At 50.9% G+C, this 23,690-nt stretch overlaps 1 protein-coding gene across 1 annotated transcript in view; it reads left to right on the forward strand.

Moving 5' to 3' along the window:
* Positions 1-23,690, forward strand: part of MARCHF4 (membrane associated ring-CH-type finger 4) — a 153,074-nt gene that overhangs the window by 124,695 nt on the left and 4,689 nt on the right. The window contains exon 3 of the mRNA XM_034786506.1: positions 6,015-6,207. Coding sequence (XP_034642397.1) covers positions 6,015-6,207 — 193 coding nt within the window. The remainder of the gene's footprint in view (positions 1-6,014; positions 6,208-23,690) is intronic.

Genomic DNA, 23,690 nt, shown 5'->3' on the forward strand with positions numbered 1-23,690 from the left:
GTTGGCATGTGGCCCTGGATGGGGGAAGGTGGCCCTGCGGTGCTGGTCTCCGTTCTGCAGAGACCTTTGACTCGCCAGCATTGTCAATACAGCCTCATTCAGGTGCACTCATTCTTAAAAGAGCAGGCAGCCGTTAGTCCCATCCTTCCTGCCAAGTGCTGAATTCCGGCTACTCCGTTTCCTGTATAACCGAGAACTCTACACTTAATGACACTGCTGCAAATTCCACTGACATTGCCTGGACCTGGATCTCAGGGCTCAATCTGGCCTGTCTACCGCAGAGCAGGGAGTAGAGAATACATCTCCGCAGCCTATTTCATGGGTGTGTGATAGCCTCCCCTGCTTTGCAGGGACAGCTTGGGACCCTGACCCCGAGTCTCGTTCGATAACTCAAGGAAGCATCTGGCAATTTCAACATTCAATCTTACACTGGAGCAGTAGGATGCTGCGGTGAGCTACACCAGCGTAAATTCTAGTAGCTCCATTGAAGTCAGTGGATCTAAGGTGGATTTACAGTGGTGTCCTGGATCAGAATCTGGCCCTAGCGATATTTGTACTGTGGCGTCTAGTATTCTCCTCCTAGGAGGAGGAGAAGCCAGGTACCCACAAGGCTGGGAGGACCACAGCCACCATTTCCAGGAGGAAATGTAGGGTAGTAGTGGTTGGTGACTTTCTTCTAAGGGGGACGGAGGCACCCATCTGTTGCCCGGACATGGCATCCCGGGAGGTATGCTACCTGCCCGGGGCCCATATCTGAGAAGTTACAGAGGGATTGTCGAGGATCATCCGGCCCTCTGACTACTACCCCATGCTACCCATCCATGTGGCACTAATGATACTGCGAGGTATGACCCTCAGCAGATCAGAAGTGACTACAGGGCTCTGGGAGTAAGGGTGAAGGAGTTCAGAGCACAGGTGATCTTTTCAATCCTTCTGGTGAAGGGTAGGGGCCCAGGCAGAGACAGATGCATCCTGGAGATGAATGCCTGGCTGCAAGGATGGTGTCGCCACGAGAGCTTCAGCTTCCTTGACCACGGGATGCTGTTCCAGGAAGAAGGACTGCTAAGCAGAGATGGGGTCCACCTATCGAGGAAGGGGAAGAGCATATTTGGATACAGACTGACTAACCTAGTGAGGAGGACTTTAAACTAGGTTCGAAGGGGGCAGGTGACCAAAGCCCACAGGTAAGTCAAGGACATGGAGATCTGGGAGAAGGTTTGGAATTTGGGGGGAGCATGGGCTGTTATAGCAGGGATAAAGGAGAGACAAGACAAAACAGCGGGGGAGGAATCAAATCAGTATCTTAGATGTCTGTATACTAATGTGAGAAGTATGGGGAATAAGCAGGAAGAACTCGAAATGCTAGTAAATAAACACAACTATAACATAGTTGGCATCACAGAGACTTGGTCGGATAATAGACATGACTGGAATATTTGAATAGGGGAGTACAGCTTGCTCAGGAAGGATAGGCAGGGGGAAAAGGAGGCGGTGTTGCCTTATATATTAAAAATGTATACACTTGGACTGAGGTTGAGATGGAAATAGGAGACAGACTTTGTTGAAAGTTTCTGGGTAAGGATAAAAGGGGTAAAAAACAAGGGTCATGTCACGGTAGGGGTTTACTACAGAGCACCAAACCAGGAAGAAGAGGTGGATGAGGATTTTTTTAAACAGCTAACAAAATCATCCCAAGCACAGGACTTGGTGGCGATGGAGGACTTCAACTACCCAGACATCTGTTGGGGAAATAACATAGCATGGCACAGATTATCTAACAAGTTCTTGGAATGTTTTGGAGACATTTTTTTTATTTCAGAAGGTGGAGAAAGCTGCTAGGGGAGAGGCTGTTCTAGATTTGATTTTGACAAAAAACTGGTTGAGAATTTGAAAGTGGAAGGCAGCTTGGGTGAAAGTAATCACGAAATGATAGAGTTCATGATTCTAAGGAATGTTTGGAAGGAGAAAAGCAAAATAAAGACAATGGATTTCAAGAAGACAGACTTTACAAACTCAGGGAGTTGGTAGGTAAGGTCCCATGGGAAGCAAGTCTAAGGGGAAAAATAATAGAAGACAGTTTGCAGTTTTTCAAAGAGACATTAAGGACACAAGAGCAAACTATTCCACTGAGTAGGAAAGACAGGAACTATGGCAAGAGACCAGCCTGACTTAACCAGGAAATCTTCAATGCTCTAAAACTCGAAAAAGAGTCCTACAAAAAGTGGAAACTAGCTCAAATTACAAAGAACGAATATAAACAAATAACACAGGTATGTAGGGACAAAATTAGAAAGGACAACGCACAAAACGAGAACAAACTAGTTAGAGACATAAAGGGTAACAAAAAACATTCTATAAATACATTAAAAGCAAGAGAAAGACAAAGGACAGGGTAGGCCCATTACTCAATGAGGGGGGGCGGGGAAATAATAACAGAAAAAGTGGAAATGGCAGAAGTGGTTAATGACTTTTTTGTTTCGGTTTTCACCAAGAAGGTTGGTGGTGATTGGACATCTAATGTAGTGAATGCCAGTGAAAATGAGGTAGGAACAGAAGAGGGTAAAATAGGGAAAGAACAAGTAAAAAATTACTTGGACAAATTAGATGTCTTCCAGTCTTCAGGGCCTGATGAAATGCATCCTAGAATACTCAAGTTGCTGACCTAGGAGATATCTGAGCCACTAGCGATTTATTTTTCAAAAGTCATGGAAGATGGGAGAGATTCCAGATGACTGGAAAAGGGCAAATATAGTGCCCATCTATCAAAAGAGAAATAAGGACAACCCGGGAAATTACAGACCAGTCAGCTTAACTTCTGTATCCGGAAAGACAATGGAGCAAATAATTAAGCAATCAATTTGCAAACATCTAGAAGATAATAAGGTGATAAGTAACAGTCAGCATGGATTTGTCAAATCATGTCAAACCAACCTGATAGCTTTCTTTGACAGGGTAACAAGCCTTGTGGATGGGAGGAAGCAGTAGACATATTTCTTGACTTTAGTAAAGCTTTTGATACTGTCTCGCATGACCTTCTCATAAACAAACTAGGGAAATGCAACCTAGATGGAGCTACTATAAGGTGGGTGCAAAACTGGTTGGAAAACCGTTCCCAGAGAGTAGTTATCAGTGGTTCACAGTCATGCTTGAAGGGCATAACGAGTGAGGTCCTGCAGGGATTGGTTCTGGGTCCGATTCTGTTCAATATCTTCATCGATGATTTAGATAATGGCATCGAGAGAACACTTATAAAGTTTGCGGATGATACCAAGCTGGGAGGGGTTGCAAGTGCTTTGGAGGATAGGATTATAATTCAAAATGGTCTGGAGAAACTGGAGAAATGGTTTGAAGTAAATAGGATGAAATTCAATAATGGCAAATGCAAAGTATTCCACTTAGGGAGGAACAATTAGTTGCAGACATACAAAATGGGAAATGGCTGCCTAGGAAAAAGTACTGCGGAAAGGGATCTGGGGGGTCATAATGGACCACAGCTAAATATGAGTCAACAGTGTAATGCTGTTGCAAAAAAAGCAAACATTGTTCTGGGATGTATTAGCAGGAGTGTTGTAAGCAAGACACGAGAAGTAATTCTTCCACTCTGCTCCACGCTGATTAAGCCTCAACTGGAGTATTGTGTCCAGTTCTGGGCGCCACATTTCAGGAAGGATGTGGACAAATTGGAGAGAGGCCAGAGAAGAGCAAGAAAAATGATTAAAGGTCTAGAAAACATGGGCCTGTGAGGGAAGACTGACAAAAATGGGTTTGTTTAGTCTGGAAAAGAGAAGACTGAGAGGGGACGTGATAACAGTTTTCAAGTACATAAAAGGTTGTTACAAGGAGCAGGAAGAAAAATTGTTTTCTTAACCTCTGAGGATAGGACAAGAAGCAATGGGCTTAAATTGCAGCAAGGGAGGTTTAGGTTGGACATTAGGAAAAACGTCCTAATTGTCAGGGTGGTTAAGAACTAGAATAAATTGCCTAGGGAGGTTGTGGAGTCTCCATCATTGGAGATTTTTAAGAGCAGGTTAGACAAACACCTGTCAGGGATGGTCCAGGTAATACTTAGTCCTGCCATGAATGCAGGGGACTAGATGATCATAATGGTCCCTTCTGACCTTAAAGTCGATGACTAGATGACCTTCCAATTCTATGATTCTATGTCAAATTGCTTCACACAATACACACTGACGGGGGGGGGGGGGGGTTGCGTTAGAAGAAGCTCTGCCATTCACCTTCTAAGGCAGCACAAATGTGTCAGACCCCTGTTGAAAAGGGAACCTCGCCTTGTATTATTTGTAACGTGTTTTGTGGGGCATGCGTAGCCTACAGCAAGATCTCACCTTGCACTGTGATCCTGTCGTATTTCACAAGTGAAGCAGCACCAAGCTGCTTGGATGGGAGGCCTCCAAGAAATAGCTAGGTACTCGAGAAGCGGTGCTGGTGATGCCTTTGGCAGCATGCTCTCCAGAGTCAGTACAGCACCAACGCCCCAGCATGGTGACAGGGATGCCCTGCCTCCAGAGTTCCTGCTTCTGGATGATGTATAAACTGGAGAGCCTAATGCATGGAGTCATTAATGTCCCACTCGTTACAGATCTAGTCAAGTGCCCCCTCTAGGACATTCACCAGACTACTCTGAGGGGATCCAAATGTGGGGTGTGCTTTCAGCCTCCAGAGTCTGAACAGAGTCCATGCACTGCCCCTAGCTTGGGGTCTCTAGGCACACTCTTGGAATGCCATTCCTCTGTCTAGCATCCCCTCCTGAGAGCCGAGACCTCTGCCAGTCAACTACCTAGCCCCTGAGATCGTTGCTGACGCCTCAGAATTCAGTGTAGCTTAAACAAACTCTTTCCCAGAATTCCAGCCATGCGTGTATTCCGGGTCCACAGGGTAACTTTTCAAGGGAGTGTGATACATGTAACACACAACGCACAGACTTTGCACAGTGTTTTAAAACACCACTGCTCTTTACATAACGGCACGAGAGAGGTACAGCTCTAGACAAAATAATAGCCATGCCTTTATGCATTTCTCTGCCTGTTTCCTCACCATTGTGGAGAGATCTTTGGGCCAGGGGAGAGCCCTCTGGGGTGCCCAGGAACCTTTCTCTGCAGCTTCAGGACGTCTCTGCTGAAGCATGGATCCCTCTCCACCCCAGTTGCCATTTTCTGACCTGGGCTGTTCACAGTTAAACAGGACCTGTCTGCTACAAAAGCATACTCGTCTCTTCCTCTCTCCTGCCCAAAACTTCCTGTTTGGCTCATGAGTCTCTCGCATTGATTTGTCCCACCAACACCACCTGGTTCCTTTGTTCTGATGCTGGCAATTTTCCACTCTCCAAACTCCAGCTGGGGCTGGGGAAAACTAGTTCTCCTAGCTTCAGCCACCCTCCTTAGCATGCCCATGGTGTGGTCACAGTACAGTCGTTAAGGTTAACTACTCTCCATTGTCCCTATTGCAGAGGGTGCATGCAACAAGCCATCTCAGGCCATGGTGGATCCTACATTTTATACATTCCATGATACAGCAAACTTCATAGTAACAGCTTGATAATATCAACCAGAATTCATAAATTGTACAGATTGATTTCCCCCAAATCATCATACCACTATTCTTGACATGAGAGCAGGGGCTGTTAATTACCCTCAGCGTCTGGCCAAAGTCCACCTCAGGTAGTTGTCCTCTGCCTCCCTAGATGCCCCTTGCAGTTTCAGTTGGATGCAGGATTCTTCTTCGCTTCCAGATCCAAAATGTAGAACGTGGTGGTGCTCTTTTAAACAGCTGCTGTGCTCCATCCCAGCGGTGGCTGCCTGTCAGTGGTGGGGGAAGTGATCCATGTGTAGTGTTTGTCTGTCGAGTTGTAAAGCACTTTGGGATCGGAAGCCACCATGTGACACTTTCAATGCTGGTGTTCACCGCAGAACTAATCTCCTGACTTTTCCCCCTCCTTCCCTCTCTCTTTGTCCCTGATTGTTATTTCCCCTTCCTCCCGTCCCTTCCGTCCCTTGCAGTGGCAGGCCATCTCTCTGACAGTCATTGAGAAGGTTCAGATTGCAGCAGCCATCTTGGGTTCCCTCTTCCTCATCGCCAGTATCTCGTGGCTCATCTGGTCGACCTTCAGTCCTTCCGCCAAATGGCAGCGCCAGGACCTGCTCTTCCAGATCTGCTATGGAATGTATGGCTTCATGGACATTGTCTGTATAGGTGGGTGAATGAATTTCGCAGGCAAGGGGATGCAGCCCGCTGGCTCCCTCCACAGAAAGGAGCAGGAGATGGCACGCAGAGCATGGGCCTGGCTGCTATACAGATCTGTTTGGATACAGCCCCTTGGCCATTACTGCACCCTCTTTACAGAAATAACCCGGTTCTGAAGATCTCATCAACCTTGAGGTATTTTCCATTTCTGGGATGGCTGGGATCTGGAACGTCCCATGGGCAAATGGAATGAGGGTCGAAGGCTGTAAAATGCAGCCACTTACACAGTAACAGGGCATTATTTTTCAGCTGGGTAAAGAATCTGAGAGCACTGAGCTGACTGAGAAACATCTATTATCACTGAGCACGAGGCAGAGGAAACACTTTCCTTTCACTCCCAGAATTGGGGTGAACACTTTTTCAAAAGGCAAAACTGGGACACTTGCAGGAGCCCCACCTCCTGCTGCTCCTCTTCCCCCTGAGGCTTCACCCCCTGGCCAGGCGGGAAGCTGGAGCTTGGGGAGCCACTGTGGGGAGCCCCAGATCCTTTATCTGCCCTGGATATCCCTCCCAGGGCAGGTGGAGAGTTTGGGGCTCCCCACTGCAATCTGGCTCAGAGCCACCAGAACTGGGCAGACAGGGGGGACCATAGCTCTCCCACTTTTTGAAAGTGGATGGGCTGGACCCCGCCACTTCCCCCTCCTCTTCCCGCCAAGGCCCCACCTCCCTGGCCAGGCCAGCGTGGAGCCCAGGCAGTTGTAGGAGCCACAAGGACCCTCCATCTGCCTATGGTGCTGGGGGGTTGAGAGCAGCCCCCAGCCCATGTCCCTGTCTCCCAGGCTTCCTGCCCAATGCAGGACAGGTGGAGATAGAGGGTCCGCGACTCCGCGCCAGCTCACCACAGCTGCTTGTGCGGCTCTCCCCGACCCAGCTTCGGTGGGGGAGGGCCTCAAAGTCGCAGCCAGGCCATGCTAGGGGAGCCACGGACCCTCCACCTGCCCTGGATGGAGGGGCCAGGGTGCGGGGATACAGGTCGGGGACTGTTTTTGGCAGGCCCCCTGCACTGCGGGCAGGTGGAGGGTTCGTCACAACTCCATACAGCTGCCCGCGTGGCTCTTAGCATGGCCCAGCTGTCGCTCTGAGGCCTTCCCCCCACCACAGCCAGGTCAGGGAGAGCCACACAAGCAGCTGTGGTGAGCCTTGGCCCCTCCACCTGCCCTGGGCAGGGGGTCTGGGAGGCAGGGACATGGGCAGGGGGTTGCTTTCAACCCCCACCCCAGGCAGGAAGAGGAGGGGCAGGGCCTTGGAGGTAGTGACCAGACAGCAAGTGTGAAAAATCGGGACTGGGGTGGGGCCTACATAATAGGCGCCTATATAAGAAAAAGCCCCAAATATCGGGACTGTCCCTATAAAATAGGGACATCTGGTCACCCTACTTGGAGGGGAAGGGTCACAGGGGGGCAGAGGGCCCGGCCCCCCCACTTTTGGGAAGGCTCTGACGCCCTTGGCCTGGCTCCTAGGGAGGCTCTTACCACAGCCAAGTTCTGGCTTCCAGCCTAGCTAGCGGGTGGGACCTCGTGGCTTAGCCCCCCGCCCCCAGGGAAGAGACTGGCACAGCCCCTGAGCCTTGGGCAGGCAATCCAGAACAAATGCTGTCCTGGAGTCATTCAGACTAGGACCAGGACTTGAACTTTGCATTTTGGGACTGTCCTGCCCAGTTCAGGATGGGTGGTCACCCTACCCAGAAAAACGCTTGCACGGAGGCGGAGAAGCTTAAAGACCCATTCTAGTACCTGCAGATCTACAGCCCCGATATTTGCGGCAGCAGGAGATGGTATAACGGAGGCGCGATCCAGGCCGACGCCTCTCTGTTACTTCGGTCAGGCTCGGAACATGCTCCTGTGTCCCAGATAGGGTTACCATATTCAAACATTTAAAAAAGAGGACAGTCCACGGGGCCCCGGCCCCGCCCCCAACCCCACCCCTTCCCTGCCCCCATTCCAACCCCTTCCCCAAAGTCCCTGCCCCAACTCTGCCCCCTCCTCTGAGCACCCCGCATTCCCCCTCCTCCCTCCCACTCTGATCTTGGTTGGGGGTTGCTAAGTGCTTCCCTGCTCCCCACTCGCCCTGCAGCCCCTGCACTCCCCCGCCCCTGCAGTCTCTGCGCCCCCCTGCCCCTGCAGCCTCTATGCCCCTGCCTGCCCTGCTCCTCCTCGCCCTGCAGCCCCTGCACCTCCCCGCCCCTGCAGCCTCTGCACCCCCGCCTGCCCTGCCCCTGCAGCCTCTGTGCCCCCTGCTCCCCCCTTGCCCTGCAGCCCCTGCACCCCCACCCCTGCAGCCTCTGCACCCCCGCCTGCCCTGCCCCTGCAGCCTCTGTGCCCCCTGCTCCCCACTCACCCTGCAGCCCCTGCACCCCCACCCCTGCAGCCTCTGCACCCCCCATCTGCCCTGCCCCTGCAGCCTCTGTGCCCCTGCCTGCCCTGCTGCTCCTTGCCCTGCAGCCTCTGCACCCCGCCGCCTGCCCTGCTCCCCCGCTCACCCGGCAGAGGGAGAGCTGCGGGCTCCATGTGGAGCCAAACACTGTGCCGCGCTGCTCTGCAGGGGAGGAGGGAGCGGGGGAGGAGGAGGGACTCTGGCTGCTAGAGGCCCCAGTGGCTGCGAGTGGCTTTCAATCAGGCACAGCCGTCCAATCAGCCTCGCCGCACTCTGCATGAGGGGAAGGGGGAAATTCCGGACATTTCTATCTTATTAGAAATCCCCCGCTCCCCCCCCCCACGGACGGCCATTTAAAGCTGAAAAAGCCGGACATGTCCGGGGAAACCCGGACGGATGGTAACCCTAGTCCCAGACGGACACACAGGCAGTCAGATAACAGGGATGCAGGTTGGGGGACTGGAGACAAACAGTCTTGAGCATGATCAGTTGTTCTGCTTTGTCATTGTCCAAACGCTGTGGAAACTGCCTGGGAGTGAGGAGGAGCAGGGCAAAGACTAACCTCCCTCGCCAGGATCGATCGATTTTCCCTGGGGATGGGTGGAAAGGCTGCCCTGCATGGAGCGCTGCCAGGTGCTTCCCCTGATGCTAAAGGGAGTGCTGCAGATAAAAATGCCCCCTTTGAAAAGTCAAGGAGAAGAGTCAGACAAACCCTGTGCTAGTGAGGGAGTTCCGGGCCGCGTGCTCTGCACACAGCCCCATTGTGCCTGGGCTTAGTCAGCATGTATGATCCCCCACCAGCAGTGCCTAGGCAGTGTGTATGACCCCCACCCCCGCCAGCAGTCCCCTCCCAGGGTATATCCCAGCCTGACAGACTTGCCAACACCAGCGCCAGGCTCATCCCACCATTGGTGTCATGGGATTTCCCCCAGCAATGAACCTGGGCCCGTTCCGTTCATTACCCTTCTCGGCCATGTGCCGGCGGAGAACGGGAGCTAGTTTAACTCATCACACACGTGGCTCTCCACTTTCCCTCAGGGGATCAGGGGAATCATAAAGAAAAAGGGGGTGTCAAAGTGGGATGCAAGAGAAAGCAACCATGTGAGCACAGTGGCAGATCATGGTGCCCTCCCATCCTGGTCTGGGGAATCGGGGAAGGAGGAGGAACCCTGGTCCTCTGTAAGGATCTGGCTTGTGCACCTTCTTGGCTGTTGCTGGAAGTGGAAAGCCCTGGCTTGGTGGATGTCAGTAACATGATTATCGTGGCTGTGATAAGGCTGAAAACCTGAGGGAAACTGATTAGCTCGTCTGTGAATGGGAGATAAGTATTTCCCTACGGTCAGTGGAGAACAAAGTGAGCCGATCATTGACGAACGAGGAGCTTAAGTTTTGATTGTTTTTAAGGATTTGGGCTCGATTTCTCCTCGCCTTTTGTGGAGAGTCCCCCCTCTGCATCACCGCTGACATCACCCATAATCAGAGCTGTCAGCTTTAGGTGATAAGCCTATCGCATCCAGCGGAAGAGCAGCCTTTGCCTTCCTAGCACCCCTCAAAGTCGCTGCTTGCTGCCGCTAATTCCGTAACCTTTTGCCTGCCAGGTTGACAGGAATTCGACCATGACAGAAACCCCTGGGCTGGTGGGTTTTCATTTCCAGGGGAACAACGGTTAATCTGTGCAACTGTAACGCTGACAGACCCTGGTCGACGTCAGGCAGGATCGAACCAGGGACCTCTAGAGCTTCGTGCATGAGTCTCTACCACATGAGCCTGGGCCTGGGCCGTGTTTCACCCCTGAGGCGAACCAAGTGAGCAGTGAGGCCTATGCTGAGAATTGTGTCCCCGTCGCTGTAAATGCTCCTAGCCACCGTCTCTTCTGTTGTAACCCTGTTGTTTTCAATGTTTCTCCTGCCCCAGTCTAGCTGGGAGGAGAATCTGGCCCGCTGTGTTTAGCTTCTGCCCCGGTCCTGCTCTCGAACGGAAGTGAGGTGAGACGCACTCCCTGCTCCGGTGCCATCGCCCTGAGTCCTTATCTGGCAATGGAAAGGTGACCCAGCACACACGGTGACTGTCCAGTGATGCTACTGAGACAGGTGCCCAGCGCACACACTCGTAGCGAGGCTTCTGCATAATCTGGACTTCCTGGGTCCTGCTCCTTACTGCCTACCCAGCCTGTCCATCCTAACACGTCACGCCTAGGGCCCCGCAGGTTCTTCACCCAGCACCGCTGATGTCTCCCATGGAACGCCCGCAGCCAGCCTGCTAACAATCTCCGCTGGGGCTTGCAGCTACCTGGGTTTCCTTGTCCCATGTGTGGCGCCAATGACCTCGCTAGGGGCTGCTGAGGGCAAACAAGAAAAAAAACAAACTGCCTGGGTAAATGTGGGACTGGTGCATGCAGGTTAGCCAGCCAGTTTGAAGGGCTAATCTTTGTGTAAGCCACGCGCACTCAGTGTGGGGCACTGTCCCCCTTTGGGTTGGGCAGGAGTGGGGCACACCGAGGTAGATCAACCTGCTATGGTCGTGGCTGACCGAGTTTGTTAGCTCAAGCAGCAGATGCTCATGTGTTGAGATCCCAGGTTCAATCATGGCTGCCCTCGCCCCACCAGGGGTGTGGTGTCGTATTTGCAATACAGTAATGGATTCCGATTTCCTGCACCTCTCTAGAACCTTTCATCCACGGATCGGAAATGGATATAGCTTAGCCTTGCCACACACCAGTTAGGGATCCCTTCACCCACCACTGAAATGCAGCTACATCTGGAGTAACACATCTCTGCTCTTCACCAGCAACACAAGTGTTTGACAGCAGGTGAAGAGTGTCTCGTCCAGCTGAACATCTGGGGGACTCTCAAGTCAGCAGATGTCCTCTCCTGAGTTGGAGTGAGGCCAGGACAGGAGAAGACCCTGCCCCTACTGATCTAAAAAGCATTACCTGATCTTTAGTTAACACAAGTGGGCTGGACTTGTAACTCCGAGCATCAGACAAGACCATTGATTGGTATAACCTTCAAAAGAAGAGTGCCGCCTACTGAAGCCCCTCCACCTCTTACCTGCGTTTTTTCCTTGGTGATCTCCCATCCAAGTACTAATCCTGCCCTAACCTACTTAGCTGGAGAACTGTGCATTTGGCTCCTGTGGCATAAGGGATAAATTCTTGCCTCTCCCTGTTAAGAGACCCTGCAAGAAGCGGAGTGTGTCCCTGCTTCTACCCCGGGACATGGCTGATTGCAACCTCCTTGACTCCGTAATTCCCCAAAAGACACAGGGCTCCCATCACATTCTTATCCAATAAACTTCACTTTAACAAGTGAGAGAGAGAGAGAAGGAGCTAAGACATGATTGAAAGGGGAATGCAGTCAGTTCCTGGGGTGCTTTATGCCCCCAGAGGCAGCGAAAGGAGGAGTGGGAGTTCTGGAGAGCAGAGGTGGAGAGGGATTATTATGGGTGCCTACAGATAGATATAGATAGCGATATAATCATATACAAATAGCCGGAGTGAGTCTCCTTGGGTCTCAAGCTGCCGAGGAGGGTGAGTGGCAGCTTAGAACTCGTCCACGCATCCTGAGAGACACCTGGCCATTAATTAAATGGCAATTCAGGGGGGGGCTCATCTGCCTCCCTGTCAAGGTGCAATTAGGGAAAGTCAGTGTTTGTGGATTAAAGTGGCGTGTGGGTTCAGGAGGCCTGGCCATAATCTCCTGTTTAAACAACAAAGAGTGTCGCCAGCTAATGAGAGAGCAACCCAGCTTGGGGAAGAAAATCGCTGGAGCAGTTCAAGAGGAGAGTGGTGTTTGGGGCGGCTGATGAGCAGATCATACCTTGTCCTTGGGCTTACATTTAATTAGCATACTTGCAGGGGGTTGGTTTGGTTAAGCAGCCTGGCGCACGATATGACTAGACTAGCCGCGGTTGCGTCGGTTAGGACTAAGGGGGCTCTGGACTAGAAGCACTCTTCAGCGACCTTCTCTCTGCCTCGTTGCTGTCAGCCCCTCACTTTTATAAGCACTAAATCCTCACATTCTTAGACGCTTCACCCCTTTGCTTGGAGGGTGTTTGCCTTCGCACCAACAGCTGCTCTGCAACTCAGCAGCACTGGAGACGAGCAAAGCACGGCCATTCATCCTGCCAACGATTTTTGTTGGCACGCTGCGGCAATCCATCACATACCAGGAAGTGTGCACCCGCTGCTTTTAATCCCAGCTGCCAGAGAGAATAATCGGAGGCATCCAGTCCGTCTGATGGCATCTCTGCACAACTGTAGGTAATAAGAGAAGAAATCAATAGCCAATTAAACGTGATCCACAGCGTTTGATTTTTCAGGGTGCGATGGGAACAGTAATTAATGGAGTTTCCTTGAGACAGTCACAATTCAAGGTTTCCTGTCAAGGCTAATGTGGTTTTATTTTAACTGCGCAGGCTGCAATGTACTGCCTATGGAGGTGCAGGGCTGGAGTAGCCTTTTTGTGTGTGGTGAGCCTGGTGGCCTGCCCCTGCTGATGACCTGGTTAGATGGCAGTGGAAAGCTCCTGTATATTGCATGCATAGGACACGAGTACCTTCAGGAACAAAGCTGGGAAGAGTCATTCTGGCAGTACGGCCCGTGGAGATGATTTAAGGGAAGGTGCCAAACATGTGCATTGCCCCCCATGGCATACCACTGCTTTTTAGGGGAGGGAGGGGTAATGAGGCTGGGATACTCCATGGCAATTGGGCATCAACTTCTCTTAGGCCCCTTTGCAAATTGCAGCCTATTGCCCAAGATGGATCTCCCAACTAACAGGTCCAAAATAGAGCTGTCAGGCAGGGAGAGAGAATAGGCCCTGCTAGGCTGAGGACCTGGCATTCAGGTTGTGTGTGTATGGGACAGGGATATATAACTGCAAGGAGATGTTGGTGCGTAGATCACCTTTAAATGGAGAGGCATTTCCCCGCCCACTGCATAGGCAGGTATCAGCTTGTGTTTCAGTTCAGCTGCAGAATGTTAGAGCGAGGTGCACACACAGCGCTCTCCCTCTCCCAGAAATGTAACATTCGTTCTTTCTCTGTTTGTTGCTTTCCTTAATGTGAAATAAGTTCTCAAACCTGAGACATACATGCTTGGGTCTTTGTTTTGGAAAACACAACTGTGGGGAAGTGGGACAGCACTCCTGTAGCTACCCCACCCCAGGTCCCATCTCAAGGGAGATGGCGGGGGGGCTGAGTGTTCAGGGTTTTTTAATGAGGAACCTCCACCTCGGCCATCTCTTCCTCGTGCTGTGGGAGAATACTGCAGCTCAAGGGCTGGAGTAACCCACCAGGACCCTTATTGGGAGGAAGGGCATGACTGGAGGAAGCGTTGGGCTGCCTGGGAATGGAGCTTGAAGGGAGGTGGGTGTCTTGTGTATGAGTGCCTGACCGGAGCAAGTCACCACCGCCTTTTTCTGATTTCCTTCCGCAGCCCCCACACAAACACATTAGGGCCCAGCCACCCACCCGCCCCCGGCTCCAATGCGCATCCCGTTTAGCGGCTGGCTGGGGCTAGCACCCCCTTTATGGTCGCAGAGACCAGGTCCAGGCCCTGTCAGCAGACCAGGCCGCTGTAATAAAGATGAAAAATGGGAGTCCTTGCTTGTGCTGTGGCAGAGGCCACGATCTCTGTTTTGTGTTGTATCCAGTCGTGACGTCCAACTGCACAAGCCGTTCTGGGGTGGGTGGGAAAACCGGAGCAACCACCTGACAGGTCAGGTCTCCCGCTCCTAAGCTGTTGGGCCGCGTCTCCCTTTAAAAACCACTCTTTCGCCCTCTGTGTGTTGCTGTAGAGCTGAGGAGGCCGAGTGGCACAGTCGCACGCTCACACTGACTGGCTGTGTGGCAGGCAACCAGGAACATGCGAGGCACTCCAGTACGGAGGAATGCAGCCCTGCTGCTTCTGAAGGGATGGGACTGTTTTCATCGAATGCCGTATCGATTGTTCAATCAGGGATTGGAGTGGACAAGCTGCTGTGTATTCCCCAGCAGGCGTTTCTGCCGCTGCAGAACATGCATGTGAATTTGATTGCTAGCAGTTTGGCAGCTCTTCACAGGGCACGTACAGAGCCAGTCAACCGAGACGGGCCTGAACTGCCACGTGTGGATCCACTTCTGAACTCTCTATGTTGAGTTTGGGGTTGGGCCCATCACTACTAATAAATTCAGAACGCCCAGCTATTTTAATCAAAAGGATTTGCCTTTCTATACATTACATTCAAGAATGCTTGATAACATTCCTCTCCATACAATGCCTCTGTGCAAAAGGACCCCATAGGTCTGTTTGGTTGCAAATAACATGTGGTGTTCTCCGCTCCAGTGAGTCCGTTTATTAGTATTTAATGAGGGGGAAATAAATAATGTTCTCTGAAAACATCCCACTGGCCTACGTTGTGCGTTAGAGGGGGATAGAGAATGATCCCGTATCGCTGCCCTTCCACTAACTACTGCACAGGAATAAAGTACCTGGTGGGACTGTGCCCCGCTGCCCTCTAGGGTTAGAATCAGAAATGCTCATCTGTGTGTCATAGGTCCTACACTGTTGATAGCAAATGGAGATTCCCCTTTAGCTCACTTGGGGAGGGCCTCCTGTACTCTCAATATAAATGATACCAAACTACAAATAGTGAGGCCAGAACTACTCTTCAGACCATTCGCTCCATGCACCTGCATTATGCCAGGCTGCTTCTCCCAGCTGCTTGCCTGCCCAGTTGTCCTTGCTGTTGCAAAGGTTTTCCCTTGTCCAGTCCAAACCTTTCTGAGTTGAACTTGCAGCGCTTGTGGGGATGTCCGAGCCTTCTGCTGGTGGGTTGGGTTTCTGCCAGCTGCTGCATCAGAACAGGACTCTGGTTAATCCTGAGGTGGTTTGAATTGGTCCTTGTGGGGGGTCTGGTAAGGAGTAGAGGTAAGGAGGTGTGACGGAGCAGGGAGCGGGGCGGATTTGACCTGGGAATGTTGCAGGGGAGTTACATTGGGGATGGGGGACTTCCCTTGAAGGAAGATCCCTGAGCTGTAACCTGAGCCAGGAGGGGGGCTGGGAGAAGTGACACCTTCTGGCCCCAGACTGGACAAAGGAGAGGAGGAGCTGGGGGGAGGGAGGAAGAGAGATGCAGGAGGGGGTTTTGTTTTCAGTTTTGTGCTGGGTGGTGGAACGCAGGGAACCCCAAGGCTGGGGTCTAAGCTCCCTGCCCCCCAGAAGGACTTGACTGAGGGGTCCTGGCTGTACCTACAAGGCCTGTTTTAGACTGTGTTCCTACTGTCCAATAAACCTTTTGTTTTACTGACTGGCTGAGAGTCATGGTGAATCCCAGGAAGAGGGGTGCAGGGCCCTGACGTCCCCCCACTCCGTGACAGGAGGTGGATCAGTGCTGCTAGGTGAACTCACCAGATCATCCTAACTCCATCCAGGAGCCCTGTCTTCCATGAGAGTCCTGTCCTGTCTCCCACTCCTGCTGGGTCCTGATCCCTGCCAGGTGGCCATGGGGCTAGGGGTGGAGGAGAGCTGCAGAGGCCAGGGGAGGGATAGCATAGCCATGGCAGGAAGAATCCACTCCGTGCTCAAAGACCAAGTGGCACGGGAGAGCTTGGGAGCAGGGCCTCACCTCCAACTGCAACGCGGAGGACCCGGGCTGCTTTTGGTGCTATTGTTCCGTTCGCTGCTAGGAGAGAAGCCTGCGCCGTGGGCAAGAGTGGGGAGAGAGAGGAGCCAAGTTATTCAGCTCTGATCCCTCATCGTAGATCCCTAGTTGGGACCTATTCATCCTTTGGACACTATTAGTGAGTTCCTCATCTGTTGTGGGGATCTGTCACAGGTGGGTCCTAGCAATTAGTATGGTCAATGTTCCGCAGAGTCTGTAGGCAGGAGTACCACTGGCTGCTGAGGGATTTGTGGGAACAGGTCCAGATTTGCTAAACTCATCTCATCTGGAAATTGCCCATCAAGGCATCAGTCATCTTTCTGCAGAGACCATATTGGCGCCCCCAGCAGCCTCGGTCCTCTCCTTCCAATGGCAGAGGCATGTGGCTTGTGGTGTTTGCAGGACACAGGAAGAGAAGCCACCTGATTGAATTAGAAATGCCAGGGCTCCTGCATCCAACATACTGGCCAGCTCGGCACCCTTTTGGAATGAGAAATGCTGCCATCCTCAGGCAGTTCATTGAGAACCGGAGTGTTCCTATAAGAATAATTAGGTTCTGGAACAGGCTTCCCAGGGAGATTGTGGACTCCCCGTCATTGGAGGTTTTTAAGAACTGGTAGGACTAACACCAGTCAGGGATGGTCTAGGATGGTTTATTTAGCCCTGCCTCAGCACAGGGGGCTGGACTAGACGACCTCTTGAGGTCCCTTCTAGCCCTACAATTCTATGAACTTGGTAATGAAGCTCAGGGAATGCTGCCTGTGTGGAGCAGGGAGTCGTCATTGCTTGCTGGATCAAGAGAAGCTTTCCTAGCCAAAGAATGAGGCATTAAGTAATGTAGAGAGACGTGCTACATTCTGTGCAGTTTTGGCTTTCTTCAAACTGGTCTAATTGCAGCCCAAGGATCTGGGCTCAGTTCTGCCCACCTCTTCTTCTTAGCGTACGCACAATGTGCCTCAGGTGGCACATGACTAGGATTCATCACCGAATTTGGTCCGTTGGTTGGATCATTCACTTCCACGGGCCAGGCCGGGTACCGACAGGGAGTGCGACATGCACGCTCGTTTGTGCCCTCCAGTCCCGCCCACTAATGCATGAGATACGATTCCAGTGACTTCACAACGGCACAGGCTGTGGGTAGAACAGAGAGCGCTGCAGGTTACGGGGCTGGGGGAGAGGGAGGAAATCTGCAAGATTGTGAAAATAAAGTCATTCTGCCTGAGTGTTTTCTCATTTTGGTACGAGAAGGATCTCGTTTATTGCTGCCTGTGTTGCTACACACTGCCCTTTAATCTGCGGCTTTATTGTGTCCAGGCTTTATTTATTTGTTGAGGGGGTGTTAACTTCCAGCCAGCAGCAGGGAGTAAAACAGTCATGAGAATCGTGCTCTGGTCAGGGGGAGGATAGGCCCTGGCTTGTAGCTCAGGTGGGTAGAGGCTGAAGAACCGGACTCCCAACTCCGTGTATGTGTGTGGGGGATCCCAATAGTCATTGTGCATGCTGCTGTGTGTCCCTTAAAGCTCCCCTTCCAGGTGTGGCATCCTGCAGAGAGCTGGCTCTGTAGCTTGCAAACAAACTATGCTGGGTTGCTGTGATCTCTCGAGCACAGCTGGGTTGGGCCCAGTCAAATCTTGGTGGAGAGACACCCCCCCTTAGCAACACACACTTTTGCTCCAGGAAGTGGTGGAAGCAATTCAGCTCTCTCTTCCAAGTCAGCCCTGAACCGCTGCCCCAGTTAAGGGGTGCCGTGCGGCTGACGTGCCACCTTTCAAATGAGCTGTCACACCGCGCGTCTGACCGCTTACGGGCAAGAACGCTCCCCTGGCACCTCTCACGCGAGCAGCTGCTAGCCCCAGCATCCTGTACAAATTCCGAGGTGGGTGATTCCAATCTGCCTTCTCAATTCCCCTTTCAGGTTCAGTTGGCTAAAATGTTCTTTGTTTCCCATCCCAAACATCTGTGTAGGTTGCCACTAATTGCTTCTGCCGCTCAGTGGCGGGCAAAGCGTTCCCAGGATGTGTAGTATATGTATCAGTTTGGAAGGCACTAGATGACTGCAAGCCGTTATGTTGTCATTGCCTGGAAACTGTGTCCCTTGCCTCGGTAGCATCCTGCAAACTAAAGTATACACGCACACATGCTTTGTAATGATTTTTCTCCTTGTGGAGCAGGAAGTGTTGCAACCCTTTGAGATCTCGACACATTGGATTAATCTCTCAGTTGTCAGGATTTAGCCTCTAGCTGAAACTAAGGGTAGGCATTAGGGGCTGTAATGTTCTCTGCTTGTGATGTGACGGCTTCTGAGAAGGGACCTGCTGCTCACGGAGTTCCACCCTATGGCAGAGGAAGCAGGGAGTGAGGGGATGTGGCTTAGAGCCAGCAGCTGCCAGGGTTGGGAACCATGCCTTCACTGTATTGTCTGAGCCTTTGTGGAGGAGCCATATTGGAACCCAAAGGCTTTGCAAGAAAGGAAGAGTCCCCATAAGCACCTCATCTGAAAAGGTGACCCTGCTTTGGGGTATCATTGAGAGGCTCACTCATTCGTCTCCATCCTGAACCACATACCCCCGACACGCGTTGTGTGAGTCACGGGGGAGCAGCTTTCTTTGTACTGTGAAATAGCGAGTAAAGACTGTTCACAAAGCAGTCTTAAGAACACAGAGATTTACAAACCCTGCCAACTTGCCCTGTGGAGCTCACCCTCTAGCTCAGGCAAACACAATACACCGGACAAGATTCCTGGTACACAGAGTGATCCCTGGTGGGCAGATCAGTGGACCATAAGAGCTTCCCGAAAGGGTTTAAGGAGAGACTGAAAGGAGGAGAGGGAGGGCACCTCCCTCCTGGACAGTTGGAAGCTGTTCCAGATGCAGAACATGGTGTGGGAGAAGAAGACACAGAGAGCAGTTAGGACAGAACCTATGGAAGAGCACAAGTAGTGAGAGGAGATGCTGGATGAGAGGAGGGCAGAGAGGTAAGTGAGGAGTGAGCTGCAAGGAGCTGTGGAAATCAGGGCGAAAGAGCTTGAAATTGATTCAGAAGGGGAAGGGATTCAAGGAGGGGCGGCTGATGTGGTCAGAGGATAAAGTGTTTTCTGGCATCTCTCTGGAACGAAATCCCAGGAGGAAATGCCCCATCTCCCAGGATGGCTGGGTTGACTTGGCCCAGCCCTGCTCGGATGCTGACTGTATAGATCTCAGCCGAGACCTTTCCCCTGGCGCCAAAGCCGCCCCTGGCCTCAGTAAAACAGACCATCATGCTGGCTAGGGATGATGTAAATGGGACACCTGTGGGAGAAATGTGCTGCTCTAAAGGTAAATACAGATACACAACTGGGAAGCGTCCGTAGCCCCAAGAACTCACAATCTCCCATGAGACAAGGCACAGCAAGTGAGTGAAACAGACAATAGCAGGGAGGGGAAAATTGAGGAGGAGGGACATGGTGAGATAACGTGTTACGAAGGCTCCTGATGTGTGGAAATGAACTGTTACAAATCACGTGACAGCGGTTTCCCTGTCGTTGCTTTGAATGGTCTGCTCAGAACAGCGAGATGTATTAGCGCTGGCTGGAGACGGGTGCAGCACAGCCTGGTTTTGCAAGCTTACCCCTCCCTTGCCAATATACACCAGCCCTGACCTGCAACACCCACTGCCAATGCTGAGCTGCAAACCGACCTCCGTACTAGTCTAGTTCTGGGCCCACATGTGGCCATGCCAATGCACTCTGTCCTGAACTAGAGCCTTCGTCCGAGCTCCCATTCCAGCCTTGGCCCACCAAGTACTGTTGTACTGGGGCCATTTCACTCTTCAACTGGAGCAGTCTCTTCCTCTCTTGGGTGCAGGTTGTCAGTCGTAGTAGCTTTGGGGTGGGGCGGAGAGTTATTTGGTCAAGGAAAAGAAACCTCCCCAGTTCTGACTATTTGGGGACGAAAACAACATGATTGAAATCAGGATCTTGGATAAATAAAACAAGACCGATTCCTTCTTCAAGGAGTGAATGATCCAAACCCGTGCTCCATGAGCCTCTCCTCTCATGCCTTTGCTGAGTGTTTGTGAAATGTTATTGATGTAAGTCTGTCCATCCAGCCCCTTCGCCCCCTTCTTTAATGGCCTCTTTGTGTCTGAGCAGAAACTAGGCTGTAAGTGCCTTGGAGCAGGGATCATTTATGATTATTATTTGTATTACAGGAGCAATGCCCAGCCAAGGATCAGGGCCCCGTTGTGCTGGGTGCTGTAAAAACACAACAAAAAGGTGGTCTCTGCCCCGAAGAACTTACAATCTAAATATAAAATCAAGAGGCAACAGGTTGATACAACAAAGAGGGAAAGGACAAGGTAACAATGAGATAATTATGGGTAGCATGGTAAGCAGCGGTCACAATGCACCAGCTGCCTACCCAGTGGTGGGTTTATCTGCGTTGTGAGGGAATGCGCTCTCTTTTGGACGCTATGACATAATAAATGAATATTCTCTCTCGGCACAGGTCTGGGGCCATACACGTGCTCAAATACCACGGTGGTGAGCATGGAATGAGAACCTGACTAGAATACGGAATTCAGTCAGATAATAAGGAAACGAGATAGAGAGTAGGAAAACCTGCATCTAATGGAAAGAAAACGAGCTCTTTGCATGTGGGGTGGCAGGCTGCCCTAAGCCAGTGTGCTAGATTTAGGGCCTTATGCTGCCTCTCAGACCAAGTGGGAAGGGGAGTCAAACTGGGTGCCCCACGTATGAAAGTTGGGATGGAAGGAACAATTCCTCAGCATCCCTGATTCTGCGGGAGCCCCTCCTTGTTGACACCACAGAGCTGGGGCTTCTCTGTGCCCCAACATGGTTCTCCAGCAAAGTCAGAGATTTCCACCCTGAAGAGGGAGCTTTTGAAAGGATCATCCTGTAGGGAACGGAGGGGAGCCATGCTGTGATGCAGGGGGTGAGGAGACTGGGCAGACAGGGCAGAGGCACTGCCCCCACTAGCATCCTGAGGTCCATGAAGTTTCCCCATGGAGCATCTTGAGGGTCCAGAACCCCACCTGCCTGTTCTGCCTTATGGAATGGCTCCTAAGCAACACAGGGAGATTCCAGCAGAATTTGGCTCCTTCTACACGTTTCTCCAGATAAAAAAGGCCTTGAATTGGGAGGATTCTCCCCAGTTAGTAAGAAAGATCCTCAGAGTGATGATATATCTGGGAGGAGGGTCTCTGGAGCTGCCTGCAGGAATTCAAGTAATATTTTAACCCAAATTTGTTTTGATGGAAGCATACAATTTCTTACAACTTGATATTAACTGGCTGACTCCAGCTCTCTCTTGGAATTTACTGTTTCAAATGAATCACCTTTACTTCCGCCCCTTGCCCACTCCTCTGCTCAGTTCCCTTTTAATTTTACAGCTTCCTGAGCTCGGCGCTGGGAAATCGATAAGTAATTTAGAGCCCGGCAAATACAGAGGAAAACAAGTTATTTTGCACTTTTACGAATATTTTGAAGCCAGAATTGCCTGAAAAAACAGGAGCTCGGTCAACGTAACAACCGATCCACCAACGTCATGCTTTTAACAGCATAAGATCATAGACATTTATCATTAGAAGGCTAACAAACAAGAATTTTTAAAACTACCCTCTTGAATCAGGCTGTTCAGTAATATTTGTGGTAAGCTAATGAAAGAGGATTTACAATCCCAGCTCCATGCTTAATGCTTGGGAGAATGGATCTGATTCCACGGAGGGTATTTTACAGCCGAGGAGAAGATATCCAATTTGGGTTCTTTGACCCAGGGCTTAAAGTGATCTCAAAGAAATACGGAATCTGGCATTGCTCAGGATGGAATTTTATCCTCTTTTAGGGATCAGACAGCTCATTTAAATACATATCTAATGTCCCTTGTCAAGGCCTGACCCACTTTAGAGCTGCTTTAGAGGTCTCTGTTTCCTTGTCGGGGTGTGGAATCTGTCCAAAATATCCCGGAGGAGTGCTGCGTTTCAGGGGCCTGCCCTATGACTGATGTTAACAGTTCTGAACTGTATTTCAAGGGAGGAAACAAAAATCAGACTTTGTGTGACAACAGTCAGGTGTTGGGTTGTGATAAGACAAGGGGACCCATGACTAGAGCGCTTCAAATCTCAGTGGTTTGTAAGAAGCAGGATGGAAAAAAAATCTGTGATACTCTAAACTGGACCCACAGTCCGAGCGCCGTAGTTCCAGAATAGCCAGCTGGTAATATTGTCGCCTTTTTTGACGTGAGCAGCTAATCAAAGTTCGGGGCCCTGCGCGTTGTGCCAGTTGGGAGGAGAAATTGCATCAAAGAAAATACCAGATTCCATCGTCAATTGTGTTTATTTAACATGAGCGGCAGTGAAATAGTTAACAATGTGAACACTTGTGTTGTCAGTAAGTCTCAGAGTCAACGTCTCGCTGAGGGGAATGGGGCACTTCCAGAGCTATCGTTTGTCCGTCATGCCGGAAGCACTGCTTCAGGTCACATTCAGAAGGTTTTCTTCACAACCAGGAGGGCTAGACACTCTGTTTTTATTTAAATTGGAGCTTAAATTCTGCAGAAGCTGAGCTGGATGCCAGAAAAGTGCTGATGCGGGATCCCAGTTGGGGGATAGCAGGCAGACACTTTCATCCCTTCCCAGTCATGCTTTGATTATCAGGTTGGACCAAAGCCTCTATAGCAAAGCACAGCTCAGTTGAAACTGGCCAGTTTTACCCATTTCTCATCAAACTCTTAATTTGCTCACAACTGCTCAAAAATGTTGTGAACTTTTCAAAGAGTTTCCAGCTTATCACAAATCCCAAAATGAGTGGCATTGGCTGTGGTAGTGAGTGCCATTGGCAAATTTCTCTAGGCACTAACACTGACCTCATGGCATCTTTTGCAACACCATGTTCAAAATTGCTGGTGGGTGGACAACTCAGTCATAGTCCTGGTTAATAAGTCAATGATCTAAACTGGATGTTGTCCATTCGTTCTCTTAAGGCAACTTGTGCATTGAGCAATGGAAGTGCAGCTACCACCGTTGGGCATGCAGATCAGATAGTTGTGCAGGCATATGTCTTTTTAGGCAGCTAAATGGTTACCGGCACCTGTATATATCCACTATACAGCATGTGCAGTTGTGGTCCGTATATGCGCAAATGCAGTCAGGAGGATATGCACACATTTAACTGCAAGCAAATAGGGCCTCCGTGGTTTGAAAAAGGGTCCTTTCACATTGTACCTGTAGGTGACATTTGATTATCGCATCTTTAGGTAAGTTTGTAACTTGTCTCCAGATCTCAGCAATTCCCAAACCTTTCCAGTTATCCCGGATCTTTCCCCCTGCTGATGCCCTACTCTCTCTGCGCTCTTTATTATGTATTTAACATGTTTATTGCAGTACAACCTCAGCCAGGTCAGAGTCCATTGTGCTAGTCAA

The sequence above is a fragment of the Trachemys scripta genome, chromosome 11, assembly GCF_013100865.1.
Source record: "Trachemys scripta elegans isolate TJP31775 chromosome 11, CAS_Tse_1.0, whole genome shotgun sequence".
Taxonomy (NCBI): Eukaryota; Metazoa; Chordata; order Testudines; family Emydidae; genus Trachemys; species Trachemys scripta.